This window comes from Plecotus auritus (genome assembly GCF_963455305.1).
Source record: "Plecotus auritus genome assembly, chromosome: 11".
In the NCBI taxonomy this organism is placed as follows: domain Eukaryota; kingdom Metazoa; phylum Chordata; class Mammalia; order Chiroptera; family Vespertilionidae; genus Plecotus; species Plecotus auritus.
In genome coordinates this window covers 21,454,586-21,471,080 of record NC_137777.1, presented here as the reverse complement: position 1 = coordinate 21,471,080, position 16,495 = coordinate 21,454,586, and the positions used below count along the sequence as shown (strand labels likewise).

General features: G+C 34.9%; 1 protein-coding gene across 2 annotated transcripts in view; it reads left to right on the top strand.

Annotated features, from left to right (window-relative positions):
• The window catches only part of CSMD3 (CUB and Sushi multiple domains 3), a 931,825-nt gene extending 916,062 nt beyond the window's left edge, over positions 1-15,763 (top strand). For both annotated transcript variants that reach the window (XM_080646869.1, XM_080646870.1), the window contains 5 exons: positions 307-465; positions 4,462-4,574; positions 7,200-7,287; positions 9,335-9,470; positions 13,870-15,763. In XM_080646869.1, coding sequence (XP_080502995.1) covers positions 307-465; positions 4,462-4,574; positions 7,200-7,287; positions 9,335-9,470; positions 13,870-14,029 — 656 coding nt within the window. In that variant the 3' untranslated portion in view covers positions 14,030-15,763. The remainder of the gene's footprint in view (positions 1-306; positions 466-4,461; positions 4,575-7,199; positions 7,288-9,334; positions 9,471-13,869) is intronic.
• Positions 15,764-16,495: the final 732 nt, after the last annotated feature.

Sequence of the window (16,495 nt, the reverse complement as noted above, 5' to 3'; positions counted from 1 at the left end):
AAATATATTATTATAGGAGACTAAATATAAGTAAACTTGATACTTATCTGGACTGTAAGTATAAGTCTCATGTCTTTTATTGTTGGTGTTTATTTTTTATTGATGACTCATGTAAAAATCTATGTTATTGCAATTTTGGTTTCTTCTAAAATAATGGAAACATTTATTTTATAATACACATTCCACATTATTGTGTATTTATCAAATATCACTATCCAATAGACTACTCTTCATTAACCCACTGTTTAAGGCTTGTATTTATAGGACATCATAAGATTAATGTGTGTTTGTTTAATCTATTCACAGTTCCTGATGACGTGTTTGCCCAAAATTATATATGGAAAGGTTCTTACAATTTCAAAGGAAGGAAACAACCCATGACGTTGACAGTTACTAGTTTCAATGCTTCCACTGGGAGAGTCAATGCCACACTCAGCAATAGCAACATGGAACTGTTACTTTCAGGTATTACCTTAAAGAACAACAAATAATGCCTTCATTTCCGTCATTTTTATTAGTGATTTTTATACTGTGAGGTATTTGTTACTTTTTTATGACATAATTCATTCAGAAAAAAGGCTTTCTGTGTTTTTGTTGTTGTTGTATTGATGCACAAATATTTCTACACACGTATAAAACTCTGTGATACCAAATAAAGCTCCCTTGGGAATATTATTATGTACCGTAACTAGAACGAGACGTCATGAAATAGAACAGAACTTTAATTTGAATATAACTAACTCTTCCTCTGTTCTCATGACACCAAAAAGACTGGATTTGTGATTTGCCATCTGTTTTATGGTCACAAAATTATGTCTTCAAATGAAAATGTTTAGGGCACCATAAGTTAAGACAGAAGAGGTAGAGCTACACTACTGTAAACAGGCATAAGGGACCCACACCACTGTCCATCTGCTTGGCCTTGTCAGTTTTCTATTTTCTCTATCTAGTGCACGCTTCTCTCATTATCCTTGATTACTGTTTTTTCAGACATTCAGATGTTTTCTCAGATGTCATCTTGTCAACAGTATGCCTGATGAGCCTTCTAAAGTAGCCTTCACACTACAAACACAGTCAGACCATATCTCAGAGGTCAGAACAGCATCTGAAACAAAATAGGCCTAAAATATTGTCAAAGTAATGAATTTGAATTATTGCTCTCAATAAAAATATTTTTAAAATATTAACATTACAAATATGAAATATATATAGTTTTAAACACCTTGACAGTACACATATTCTAAATACAGTAGTTCCCCCTTTTCTGTGGCTTCACCTTCCATGGTTTCAGTTACCCAAGGTCAATTGTGGTCCAAAAATATTATATGGGAAATTCCAGAAATGAACACTTCATAGTTTTCAATTGCAAGCCATCTGTGTAGCATGATGAAATATCACTCTATCTTGCTCCATCCCTCCAAGCCAGGAAGTGATTCATCCCTTCGTTTAGTGTAACCAAGCTTATGCTACTTAACCTTAGTCACTTAGTATATCAACAGAACTGTCAACAGTAACCTCATGCTAAGTCACAATGCCTGTATCCTTCTCACTTCATCTCATTACATAGGCATCCTGTCATCTCACATTATAAAAAAAAAAAAAAAAAAGAGGTGACTACAGTGCAATAAGATAGCTTGAGAGAGAGGCATGCACTCAACATTTATTAGAGCATCCTAATATATATAAAGAGCTAGGTGGCGTCACGACCGAACAGGCTACCAGTCACCATGAAGTGCATGGAGCACCTCTTGGTCCCCCCTCTCCCCAGCCCCTGAGCGGCTCACCATGACGGGGGGCTGGTGGCTGGTGGGGCGAGACTGGGGACTGTTGAGCGGTGGTGGCGGGCTGCTTCGCGGGGTGGCTGTGAGCTTAGTGGAGCAGTCACCCAGGCAGCAGTGAGTTTTGCAAAGCACTCACGGGGCGGGGGAGTTTCGCGGAGCAGTTGCGGGGTCGGGGAGCCTTGTGGAGCAGTGGAGGGGCGGGGGGGTTTCTTGGAGTGTCCAGCGTCGAGCTTCACAGGGTGGCAGCAAGCTTCGCAGAGCAGTCGAGGGGCAGGGGGAGCCTTGCGGAGCAGTCGAGGGGCTGCAAGCATCATGGAGTGTCCCGGGGCGGGAGCTTCACATAGCATCGCAGGGCGGCAGAGGCCATGTGACAGAGGCCAGGCTAGGCCTAGGGACCCTAACCGTGCACGATTTCATGCACGCTGGGCCTCTAGCATTGTTATAATTGTCCTGTTTTATAGTTATTATTGTTAATATCTTACAGTGCCTAATTAGTAATTTAAACTTTATCATAGGTATTTATGTTTAAAAAAACATAATATATATAGAGTTCTGTACTATCTGTAATTTTATACATCCACGGGGATCTTGGAAGTATACTCCATGATTAGAAGAACTATCAAGCATCATTTAAAAGAATTGAATGATCCCGTAAACCTAGAGTAAAAGTATTAGGAGTAAATAAACATGTATTATATTTTTAAAATTATAGATAGTTGAGCCTGGCCAGAGTGGCCCAGTTAGTTATGCATCGCCCTGTGAACTGAAAGTTTGTGAATTCAATTCCCGGTCAGGGCACATACCTGAGTTATGGGTTTGGTGCCTGGTTGCAGGCATGTATGGAAGACAACCAATCAGTGTTTCTCCATCAATACTTCTCTCTCTCCCTTTCTCTCTTTACGCATGTCCTGGGTGAGGCTTTAAAAATATTATTGATAATTGCATGATATACACAAGAGAAATGCCTTTAAATTGTGACTACTGATTTATGCAACTTTGAAACAATTTTTAAAAATTTTTCTTTAAAAGTGTTATCACCAAATAAATGTATATTGCTGACCCTTGAGCAACACGGATTAGAACCACATAGGTTCACTTATACATGGATTTTTTTTCCCCGATTGACCTGTGCAGTTTAAACCCAAGTTGTTCAAGGGTCAACTAGCAGTTGAAGTCTGCCAGTGTAGAGGGCAGACTTCAGTTATACACAGACTTTCGATGGCATGAGGGCAGTCAGTGCCTCTAACTCCCGTGTTGTTCTAGGGTCAACTGTACTTGTTCTAATCTAGAAATTTTTCTAAACAAATTTTTACAAATATGGAAAATAAAACATGAACAATTAGATTAGTTTGCTGTCACTGTCTCTGTATATATCACTTATAACATTTACCAGCAATATTATTTTTATTACCCTTATGTCTTTTTCCTATTAATTATAATTTACATTATATCAATTATGTCAAGTTCTACTAATCATTATCATTGTATTCACAGCATATTCTTATGATACATAGGCATAATATTAAGTGAATGAACGATTGAGTCAAATTTCAACCATCAGTTAATCACAAAATTTTAACTTAGACCTTTATTTATTTCTAGAGGCCTGGTGCACAATATTCATGCACTGTGGGGGTGGTCCCTCAGCCTAGCCTATGCCCTCTCACGGTCCGGGACCCCAAGGGGTCCTTAGCACTGCCACAGAGGTGAGAGAGGCTCCCACCCCCGCCTCTGCACTCGCCAGCCTTGAGCCTGGCTTCTGGCTCAGTGGTGCTCCCCCGTGGGACACACTGACCACCAGGGGGCAGCTCCTGCATTGATCGTCTGCCCCCTGGTGGTCAGGTGGTCAGTGAGTGTCATAGTGACTGGTCATTCTGCTGTTTGGTCAATTTGCATATTAGCCTTTTATTACATAGGATTATTACACTGAACACATTTATATTCCAGCTTATTTCACTATTAAAATATTTACCATTTTAAAAAAACAAAACAACAAAACAAAACATTGTTTATATTTTGGCTTCTCTCTTTTATGCCATTGCCTTCATTGACCTTCTTGAACTAAAAATCCTACTTGATTTCTCTAGACCCAGCTAAATGCTTTTAAAAAATAAGAATTTCCTGATGACTCCAGTGTGAAATAATCCCTCTCCTTTCTGGGTTCTTATTTATCATATTCTCTCATGTATTTTAGTTAACGTATACATTGACTTATATCTCTTACTTAATGGGAAATGCTTTGAAGCATTGTATCTTTATTTATAGGAACAACATATATTCATCCAGTTGCATCTAGAATACTGTCTATCACATGGTTGGTACCCAATTTATTTTAAGAAAAATATAAACAATTTAAAAATTTGATTCATATTTTTAAATATGTTTAATGTCTTTAGGGGAAGAAATAATTTTGCTTGTAATATAATGGAATGATGTTATTAAGGACAGTAATACTTAATTTTAATAGCATAGGTCATTTAAACCCACAATGAAGATTTACTAGTCAGTTGAGAATTTCAGCTGAAAGAGAAATCAAATGTACATTGTAGGATTTGTGACTAGCATCACAGATAAAACTGGCCTTGACTTGGCCTTGTTTTATTTTTTTTCCTGTCTAATCCATTACATGATATATATAAGGAGTTATAGATAATAAAATGAAGCATAACTGTTTTTACAGGTGTATATAAAAGCCAGGAAGCTCGCCTAATGTTACACATCTATCTTATTAAAGTACCAGCTCATGCTTCTGTGAAGAAAATGAAGGAGGAAAATTGGGCTATGGATGGCTTTGTAAGTATAGTTCTTTAAAAGTCTGCTGCTGATTTTAATAACAAATTTGTGCTTAGATCTGTCATTAAAATTCCAGAAAAAGGTAATATTCTAAATTTTGCTAATTATGAACACACACACATATATAAAAAAATGACAAAATTACTATTATGAGTATTTTTTTAAATAAATGACTGAGTTTATTTAGTAATCTAGAGGCTAAGCATAGGGGTTTTTGGATTCTGATGAGCTTTGCTTACTTTGTAATATGTATGTGTACAGGAGCATATAGTTCTTTATTGCTCTCATTAAATGTATTTTGTCTACAGTCAGTACTATGATAAATAAATCTGAATAAAATATAATTCAGTCTTTGTCTGGAACCACTATTTAAAGCATATGCAACATATTAATAAAAGGCTTCAGAAAAATTAAGTATACCCATTCAATTTAAGTACAGATTTAGAATATTTTCTAAAATTGTCTATGAACAGGAAGTTATGTAAATCGCTTCATGTGGGGAGATAGTTGCCATAGTTTCACCATGGAGTCACCCTGTCCCATTCAGCCACTTATGTGAATGGAGTTTCTAAATTGGGAGTTGGGAACAAGTCTTATATCCATATACTACCCAGGAGCTTTTGTTGAAAAATGAGCATGAGAGAAAGAGCTCTGACCATATTCTCTTAAGCAACAAGCCTTCTTTTACCAGAAAGACCTAGCAGGGAAGAAGATATATAGTAAGTCATAGGCTTCAATAAGTTTGGTTCCTGAGGAAAAAATGTCCATTCTGTCTCCCTATCTGTGTCTTATTCATGGAGGTGGAGACTAAATCTTGTCTTCAATGCATTTAGGCTGTTTAACTGTATTATTTCATCTAGGAAACAAAATTAATGCATTTTAATATTAGAGTTTGAGCTATTACTTTAAGAAGTATTTCATTTTTAAACACTGCCATGCCCAGCCCCAGCCGGTTTGGCTCAGTGGATAGAGAATCAGACTATGGACTGAAGGGTCCCAGATTTGATTCCTGTCCAGGGCACATGCCTGGGTGGCAGGCTCAATCCCCAGTAGGGGGCGTGCAGGAAGCAGCCAATCAGTGATTCTCTCTCATCATAGATGTTTCTATCTCTCTCTCCCTCTCCATTCCTCTCTGAAATCAATAAAAATATTTTAAATAAATAAATAAATAAATAAATAAATAAATAAATAAATAAATAAAAATAAAAACTGCCATGTTCAGAGTATGATGTCTGATAATAAAAAGTAAATTTTACCACTTGTGCTATATCAGACTTGTGTGGATGGTTTGATACGCTATTTTGCTTTAAAGAGAGACAGTCAAGTTTTTGGTGGTTGTTTTGTTTTACAACTTTTATAATAATATACATGACTTAGGTGGCCAATTGCAGCTAATGAGAACAAACATCAGAGTTAATCATTATTATTACTTAGCAGGAAGATTGAAATGTTTAAATTCCTATTTTATGTCTGAGATCAAATGATCCTACCCATATACAGTCTTTTTAAAATATGTTAATAATCAGCATTTACAGCATTAGACATAGCCACACAATCTCAGAGTCACTGAATCAGGATTTAGTTCTTGCTCATGTGTCTGAAGTTGGTTGTGGCTAGACCTATTGTCATTGTCGCCCACATTCTATTAGAAGCCATGACAGCATGTTCAGGTCTGGTCCAGGAGTCTGTTCTGGGGCCCAGGCGGGAGCTGCAGCAGCTCCCTGAAGCTTACTAGTATTCTTTTTGTCCCGTCAGAAGCACCGAGGCACGTGTGGAAAATGCACCTCCTTGTTTAACAGCTCTGTTGAAATATAATTCACATAGCCTACACTTCAACCATTTATAGTGTTGTCTTCCATGACTTTTAGTATATTTGCAAATGTTTAACCATCACCACAGTGGATTTTAGAATACTTTTCACCTCAAAAAGAAATTCTATATCCTTTAGCTATCATCTCACCCAGCCAATCCCTATCACCACCCCACCCCTAGGCAGTCACAAATCTATTTTCTATCTCTACAGATTTCCCTGTTCTGGACTTTCATATTCATGGAATCACACTATATGTGGCCTTTTGTGACTGCCTTACTTAACTTATTATAAAGGGAAACATGCCTCTTAAGACCTAGGCTAGGAACTGACCTTGTCAATTCCACCCACATTCTATTGGTCAAAGGAAGTCACAGAACCAAACCCAACTCAATGAGATGCAAATATACTCTTCCTATGAAGGTCATGGGAGTGAGGAGAAGTGCATGCTGAAGAGTAATTTAATCTGAAAACATGGCATTTTCATACTTTGAGTATTTTCCTCTTGTTTCATCATATCTTTGCTCTTTTCTTTGACAGTTGCTTTCCTAACATAAAAGAAATCTATAAATCTATATCATAATATTAATAATCAGCCTTACCTTTTTTAATAACATAATTATTTACAAATTAAAATTTTGCTTTTGTTTTAATGATGGCAAATTTATACAATGTTCTGTTGTTTATATTGGACAATGATAGAAGAAGGAACTTTGCCTAATATTCATTTCAGAATAACATTTAATATTTATTAAGGCTGGGAAAATATAGCTGTGGGCAGTCTTCACATTTAATCACATTATAAATATTTTTAGGTTTCTGCTGAGCCTGATGGAGCTACTTATGTGTTTCAAGGATTTATTCAGGGCAAAGATTATGGGCAATTTGGACTCCAAAGACTGGGTAATGTATTCATTTTCATTTTCATGTAGTTTACTTATACTCCAGACATCATAAGAAAATATAGTAGATTCTCTATATTAGGCACACTTACTACATTTTGAATTTTGCATTGTCAGGTCTATACATTGATCCATTTTGATAGCCTTTTAAATAATCTCATTCTTCAAAATATTGGTTCTCTATGTACCACCTCTGTACAGTCTGGTTTTTCATCATATGTCCAATAAACATGATAAACTATCTTCCCCTTAAGCAAGTAAAAAGGAGAAAAAGTGGTATAGATATAAAGGAAAATATTAAACTGTAAATTATATTATCTTATCTCATGAGAACTGGGATACTTCTCTTCAGTTTGAATATTATTGCAATTTTCTTTCTTTGAGAATGTAGTGGCACTTTGAGAAACTCTTGGGTCTGGAAAGGGAAAATAACTTTGAGAAATGGGCCTAGCATCGGGGCTTTGCGGCTCTTCAGATACGTAAATTTGCTGTGGGAGGTACAGGGTTTGTCATTCTTATTTCCAATTCTGCTAAAATGTGTGTAAACACGTAATGGCCTTGCCTGAAATGTATTTATTAACGTGGCTTTGGATGTATAAGTTTTTCGGGGTATAACATAGTTTGGGGGTATAGTTTTCTCTTTGGGGGGGTTGTATAATTTTCTTCAGTTATACTGTCTGCCATTATCTTGTGTTGTTGCTACATAAAGAATATATTCTGGCTCTAAAAAACTACTATTTGACATTTTCTTAGAAATTCAATTACTTTGAACTTTTACATAAATATTCTGAGTCCCTGGAAAAATATGTATAGAATAAGGTAATAACTTTTTTTAACCTGACCTGAGGAATTATATAGTTGAATATAACTATCAAAAAGTGAAATTAGCTTTCTCTAAATGAGCAATAATGGTAAGTAATTTCAGATAACGTCTTACCTAAAATTGTGTTATTTTTAAAAACAGGATAAAACATTAACATGATACAGTAAAACAGTTGTGTAATTAAATGCACAATGTTATCATGTCATATTTCCAAAAGCATCTCAAACACTACATAACTAAAACAACCTATAAAAAGGGAACTGAAAAATAATTGTTATTAGTTCCTCTTGACACATGTGCCAATGTGTGGACAAACCTGACTTTTCTCATGTTCGGACTGCTACTGTCATCACCATGTACTCAGCCCTGACTAAAGCACTCTAATTCTATGCCTTAACCTCTTTCCTGTGGTACACAAACAAGTTCTGCTGGTTTTAACTCCAAAATGTTCCCCTAAGCCTATCCTCTTCCTAGAGTTTTAATTCACATCTTAATTTTGTTTTATCTGGGTTGTTACTGCAACCTTTAAATTACTCTGGCTTCTGGTCTGGACCCCTTCAAGTCCATCCCAAAGCAGTCACTGTTCTAAATCATGTCTTATCACCAGACCTTTCATTACTGAACACCTTCCGTTATCCCTCACTGTTAGTGAGCAGTAAGTTTGAACTCTTTGGACTATTTATGCCTTTTCAAAGTTTAATCATAGCTAACCATTTTAGCCTCCTATTTCTACCACAGTCATTTCCACACATCTATGCCTAATGCTTGTCACATCCCATAAATATGCCACCAATCTTCCCATTTCTAGGTTATTGATGGTCCTGCTTCCTCCTCCATTCATTGTTCTACTCATTCTTCAAGGCCAACCTCATATAGTACATCCTCCAGAAACATTCTTACATACCACCAGATGGAATTTCTCCTTCCCTTCCTAAAGATCATTGCTCATTAATTCATGCCCGATGCATCCACTTACTTATGTCTCAGTTTTCTCACAGTTATATAAACTCTTCAGTTCAAAGACACTGTATCCTTTCCTGAGAAAATATTTTATGCATAATAGGCATTGTGCAAAATTGTGTGGAAATGAGTTGAAGGAGTTTCATTAATTATTTTTTATACTATGTACATTTCCAAGAAAGAGAAATTATTTGGTTCAGAAAATAAAAATTGATTGTGATAAATTGAGTTGATTATGTACTTATAATTTTATTTTATTTTATAGGATTGAATATGTCAGAGGGTTTAAATTCTTCAAATCAACCTCATGGTACAAATAGTAGTTCTGTGGCCATTGCTATTCTTGTGCCTTTTTTTGCACTTATATTTGCAGGATTTGGATTTTATCTTTATAAACAAAGGTAAGTTTGTTGACTTTAACTACAAATATTTCCCTAATCTATATTCATGTTCTTTTTACTACTCTACATCAAATTTCAATTTCCATTTTTTTTCTGGGTTGTTGCAATATCTGTGTGCTAAATGTTACCACAGTTGTTGAAAACCTTATTTTCCCTGCCTTCCTCTTCACCAACCTTATATACACACAATAAAAATAGCTTTGTTAACTTGCACAAGCATTCAACTTAACCCTTTCTTCTTTCGTCTATCAATGTCCTAGTACATAACTAGTTGTCCAAGTTATTTTTAAATTACCCATAATGAGACTTTAGGGTTATGAAATCTAGGTTAAGTTTTAAATTAAAGAGGTGATATCTATTGTCAGACTTATTTAGAAAACCAGGAAGAACTGTATGATCAAAGCCCTTTCTTCACATGACAATATTGACCAATTTCACCCAGGCAGGCAGTTGGTAGAACCCTCTAATCTTCTTGAGTACCTGCTTTTGCTTTAAGAAGATTATGCAATTAATGTGTCATATTTGTGACATATCAAGTACAGGATTATACATAGTATTATTGGTCCTTCTTGACTATATCCATTACAATATCTTGGTGAGAAAGGCTTTACTATGAATTCTCCACTATTTAGAACCATCACTTATCAAGAAAAAAAATTTTAGGTAATCAGATCATTAAATGAATATTACCTAAATGCATTTTCCCCAAACTGATATTTTGTTATAAATGTCAGTCTCTGTTTTATCTAAGAATAACTTATTTAATATTACATACATGTATATTAATTGTGTATAAGCAGCTGTTTAAAAAAATAAAATGACTTCAGGTTTTCTCACTGCACAGAATATAGTCAAACACTGCTATAGTTAAATATTTTACTCTTTGTTCTTCCTGCATGATCTATAATAATAATCTGCTTCATGTTGATATTTACTGCTGTGTTGCTGACAATTACCTGAAAGAGAAGTTGGGGTGCTTCACTGGGCTGGAAAAAGTTTAGCTAAATCAGAAAGCAGGTCTAATTAAACCAGTTTATTCTATATATATAAAAGGCTAAGTTGACTCACACATGCGCCAATCGCACTCATGTGTTTTGATGTCATTGTCAATCCTGAATTTGCTTGACACTTCTATTATTCTATTATAGAGAAAGGGTGAATATTAAAATATTTCTTCTAATTAATTTCCTTTCAATGTGCATGAATCTGTGCACAGGGCCACTAGTTTCATATAATTGGAATCATACAGGACATGATATTTTGCATCTGGCTTCTTTTTTTTCTTTAATCTTTATTAAATATATGCATATATATTTTTATATCTTTATATATTGTTGATGCCTCCCACCCCAGGCATTCACCACCCTATTGACATATATATATATGATCTCTTCCCACCCACCCATCCTCCCTTGCCTTCCCTCTTAGGTTTGAAAATCTGTTCCATGCTTCTGTGTCTCTGGATCTATTTTGTTCATCAGTTTATTTTGTTCATTAGATGCCACATATGAGTGAGATCATGTGATACTTATCTTTCTCTAGCTGGTTTATTTCGCTTAGCATAATAACATAGTTTTAAGTTTCATCCATGTAATAGCCTCAATACTTTATTCATTGATAAGACTGAATAATATTTCATTGTATGTTTGAATGTGTTCTGTTTGAATATGTCCATTCATCAACTGATGGACATTTGGATGGTTCCTAGCACTTGGGTACTGGGAATGGTGCTGCTATACACATTTGACATAGGTTTTAGTTTGGATTCCTATTTCAGTTCTCCACATCTTTGCCAAAGCTTGTTATTGTCTGCTTTCTTCTTTTTTTAAAAAATTATAGCTATCCTTGTGTATGTGAAGTGGTGTCTTACTGTGGTTTGATTTGTATTTCCTTAATTACTATTGACATTGAGCATTTTTCAGATGCTTTTGACTATTTGTCTTTTTGGAGAAATGTGTATTCAAGTACTTTGCCCATTTTGTAATTGGCTTGTTTGTCTTTTTGTTGAGTTGTAATAATGCTTTATATATCCTATTAGACTGTTAACAGTTATATGGTTTGCAAATATCTCTCCCTTTCTGTGGGTTGTATTTTCACCCTCTTAAAAAATGATTTTTAAAATTGATTTTTAGAGAAAGAGGATGGAAGAGGGAGAGAGAGAAACATGTATGTAAGAGCGAAACATCAGTAGGCTGCCTCCTGCATGCCTCTTATGAAACCCAAGCATGTGCCTTGACTGGGAATCAAACTGAACCAGCAACCTTTCGGTGCACAGGACAACATACAACCAACTGAGCAACACTGGCCAGAGTGTATTTCCACTCTCTCTCTCTTTTACATGTTTTTATTGATTTTCTTAGAGAGAGAGGAAATGAGGAGATAGAGAGATAGAGAAACATCGATGAGAGATAACGATCAGCTGCCTCCTGCACACCCCTATTGGGGATTGATCCCACAACCCGGGCATGTGTCCTGACCAGGAATCAAACCGGTGATCTCTTGGTGCATGGGATCGTGCAACCACTGAACTATACCAGCTGGGTTCCTCTCTCTCTCTCTCTCTCTCTCTCTCTCTCTCTCTCTCTTTCTCTCTTTATTTTTAAAATTATGTTTGTATTGATTTCAGAGAGGAAGAGAGAGGGAGAGAGATGAAAACATCAATGAAGAGAGAGAATCTTAATGGTGTCCTTTCAGTACAAAAGTTTTTCATTTTTGATGAAATCCGATTTATCTATTATTTCTTTTGTGACTTGTTATTTTAGTGTCATATCTAAGAAACCACTGCCAAATTCAGGGTCATGAGGATTTACTTGTATGTTCTCTCCTAAGAGTTTTATAGAGTTAGCTCTTACATTTAGAACTTGGATTCATTTCAACTTAATTTTTGTTGATGGTAAAAACTTTTCTTTTGTAAAGCTTGATGATATTATCTGAAGCTGTTGCTCAATATTAGCAAAAGGAAATTTCTTTACATCTTTATGATTCTTACCCTTTTGTAAGGAAATTATGCTGCTTTTGGTTTTTTATTGTGAATCTAGTTTGAAAAAAAAGAGAGACATATCTGACTCTATGCACCTGGGAAGAGTAAGTGTAAGCAATATAACTATATAGGTGATGCCTCTGAAAGAAACGTAAGATAGCTCTTCATTTGTGTGGTGTGTGTTTTTTTTTGTTTGTTTGTTTTTTAATATTGTCTTGCAAATTACCTAACAATTTTCAGTTTAGGAAAAAAGTTCAGAAAATGCATTAGGGATAGTAAAGCAATGTAATGTCAAATATAAATTATGATAAAATATAGTTTAAATTTGTGGTGCTTGGTATAAACAAAAGAGTTGAGAAACATTTATTTTAATGTATATCTTTTTTAGGAATTAGGTCTCAGAAACAAGTAGGGGCAAGTCTGCTTCTGTTCCATTACAAATGTCAGCAAATTATGCAGTGGCATGTGGGAAAGAGAAACTAGAAATAAGCATTAGTCAAAGGTGAGAGAAATTAAAAAAAAAAAAATGAAGCAGGAATGCAAAACAGCAACTTACACTAGCCAGCCTAGACTCTACATGCTTTATTAACTAAAGACAAATTTTCAGTCCTCAATAACTCTTTGGAAACTATTTTCATGACTTGAGTATCAGTCTAGCCTTTCTGCTTTGAGATTGTGAAGGTACATGCTCTAATATAGAACATTTTTAAACAAATCACTTATTTCTGTCTTATAGACACTCCAAATACCTTCCCAGTTCAGGCCCCAGCATCAGTTGTCTGCCCTCCTGGAGTCCCCTGCTGTTTAGTGCAGAACCAGCTCCTCTGGTCCTTCAAGTCCCAGATTAAACTTTACCTCCTGGGGCTCCCAGTTACTTCCTATTAGAACAACCTTTTTTCTTTTCATCAGAATAATTCTGATTAGCTATTATTTTTTGTTTTATGTATTTTTAATTTTTTCTGTCACTACAATATGAGCTCCATGAGAGCAATGATTATGCCTAGGATCACACCTAGCATTTTATAGATGCTCAATAAATATTTGATGAATGAATGGATAGTAATGCGATTTAAATTCATCATCATCATCACAATGTATTTATATTATATATACTAATTCATAATGATAATAATTATAAGAAAATGTATGATAGCCATAATATATCATTTATTTATACTTGTATTGCTCAATTCAGTACTGTATATAAATAGGTATTATGTGTAAATAAAGCCACTCAGGATTTTAAAAGTGTCAGGTAGGTTATTCAAATCTGATGTATTGAATTTATGACTTGTCAGTAAATAATTTTAAGTTACATTGTCCATTAACCATGAAAACTCAAGAATATTATGTTTGAGCTCCACGCTGCTGTTCCTAGAAGGAAGCTGGCACGTAGCTAACCAATGTTCTCATCAACAGGACTGCGCCCAAAACACAGTACACGGGATGCTCGGTCCATGAAAATAACAATGGTCAAGCAGCTTTTGAAAATCCCATGTACGACACCAACGCCAAGTCCGTGGAAGGGAAGGCTGTGCGATTCGACCCCAATTTGAACACGGTCTGCACAATGGTGTAACATGGCAACCCTCTGCCTTCTTCAGGAGCTTGGAAGCCGACACACAGAACAGTGCACATTAGTCCACTGGGAAAAAATAAAGCACACTTTTCAGGACTTGCTGGGTCACCTTTTCCCGAGGAATGATAGAGAAGAGTGTTTTTTCATAAACTGGACCACAATTCTTCTTCATGTTTACCATGGAGAGTTTTACAGAAATCCGCTGCACTCTGAGAGTGCTTACTCACAGTTTATTTGCTTTTTTAAAAAAGGAGATTATTCTAAAACATAAACTTATTTGCATATATTGGAGGAGCATCCATATCAGTATTTCTGTGCTTTATAAACTATATTAGAGGGACTGGGTTTTAAAGAAAAAGACATAGGGTAGACAATAAGAGCTATACTTACAAGAGTCGGTAGATCACTGACTTCCCTTTAACCATCCTGCGCTGCATCACACCCATTAAGTCTGTATTTCACACCACTCCATCAGCTATGTGTTCTTGTCAATTGAGTCATTATTTTCCTTATTTCCATGAATATGTGAGATTGAGTCAAGCCCTGAAATGTTTATGAGCTAATTTATGCCACAGAAGAGATAAGATTGCCCACTCTGATTTGACGCTTTCTAGTTTTTGTTCTTTAGGATCTTATTGCTATTCTTGTTTTTATAATTTCTGCAAATGGCAAGATCATCATGCCATCCTCCTGATTTCCCTTGTTTTGTTGTGACCGATAGTATTCAGTGAGCCATCGGGATAGTGTTTAACTCCTTGTTTCAATCCATTTTGTCACCCGGAAACTACTTTAGCTGGCAAAAATTATCTCTAATAATGATGATTTTGCAGTTATCTGAGACACCAAGCTTATCATCCTTAAACAAACTTTCCAATGTTTATGAAAGACCAAATAAAACATATTAATCTATTGTAATTAGTTTATAACATTTATATTTGTCCTCCCAGTTGAGCCTTCAAATTTATTTAACATTGTTTTGAACTTTTATGTAATGAGGTAGACATATATTTGGATGAGCCCCTAAACATAATGAAAAAAAATAAAATCTACTCTTTCAAATCACCAATATCATTTTTCACCCTAAAGTTGTGGATTTACCAGGTTTCTCTCACTGTCAAATTAAGACATGCATTTGCAAGTTATTGGTGTCTCATTTACAACTGTATCACCATAATGCCAGCATTTTTGTTTAATAGGTCATTGTCCTCCTTCAATAGCATGTTTTAATTCATTGGATAAATTATGTACCCGGTGTGAATTCTCTGTTGTTGTCCCTTTCAAGTATGGATAACTCTGTAAACAGTCTTGACTCTTTGTATCATGAGACAGAGTGCCTAAGAGAAATCATCCCACCCGGAGCGCTGCTTGGATCTATCTCTACCACATTTAGTGAATTTCTTGTAAACCACTTTGAGATACTTTGTTTTGGAAATTCATACAATTTTCTCAACATTGTACTCTACTGACAGGATGCTGTTTTAAATTTTATGCCATCAGTTATTTATTCTTGTTTATTCAAATGACTGCAATAACAATGATTCATTCATTAATGTTAAGGTTAATACATTTAAGATCTTGTTTAAACAATGTTTCTTCTGCAACTGGCTACTCCTCTTATATTAATGCATACACTTTTGTAAAGAAGTATATTTTTATGAAAAAAAACTTTGTAAAAGTATGATGTAAATTTTCAGTGCAATGTAAACAAAAATAAAAATGGATAATTGCTTTTGTAAAATGTGTATTCTTTTAAAAAATTGCCTGACAGTGTACTGGTCGGTAAAAGGAATGAACAGCCCATATTTATTTGATATTTTAAGGTTCCAGAAATACATATTTCATATACTTAGCAACCTAGCAATGAAATATAAGTGTTTTTCTTCTTTATATTCTATTGTTCCCCAACTGTGACACTCTTTTAGAAGTGCATAGATTCCCAGTTAAAATAAGGGCCTTATCTCTGAATTTTTCTTGAATGTAAAGATTTTAATAATACTATCTGAATTTAGGTATATCTGATATTTCTAATATTTCTGTAGTATATTTTCTTAGAGATACTTCTGTTTAGTATGCTTCATAAGTACAAACACAGCAACCATTACACTAATGCTCAAAAACAAATATATCTTGTCAGGATGGAACATGTAACATTTTATACTGAAGAAAGTTATCAAATTTCTATAAAGTGCAAATCACAAGTTATTTAAGTTCAATTTTATTAGCAAACTCTTTTTTCACAAAATATATAGTGCTATCTTTTTATTTCAAAACCTCAAACTCCATTTAAAGTCTGTCTCTGGTTATTACACTTTCATTTTAGAAATAAATTGTTCTTGATGTAATTTTAGTTTCTAGTTTTATTTTATTAACTATATTACCTCCAGCTTTCACTCTTTTCATATCTTCTATATTTTCCCTGGTTGTTCTTAGTCCTTATTTTTTTTCTATCTCTAGGTGTGTTTTTTT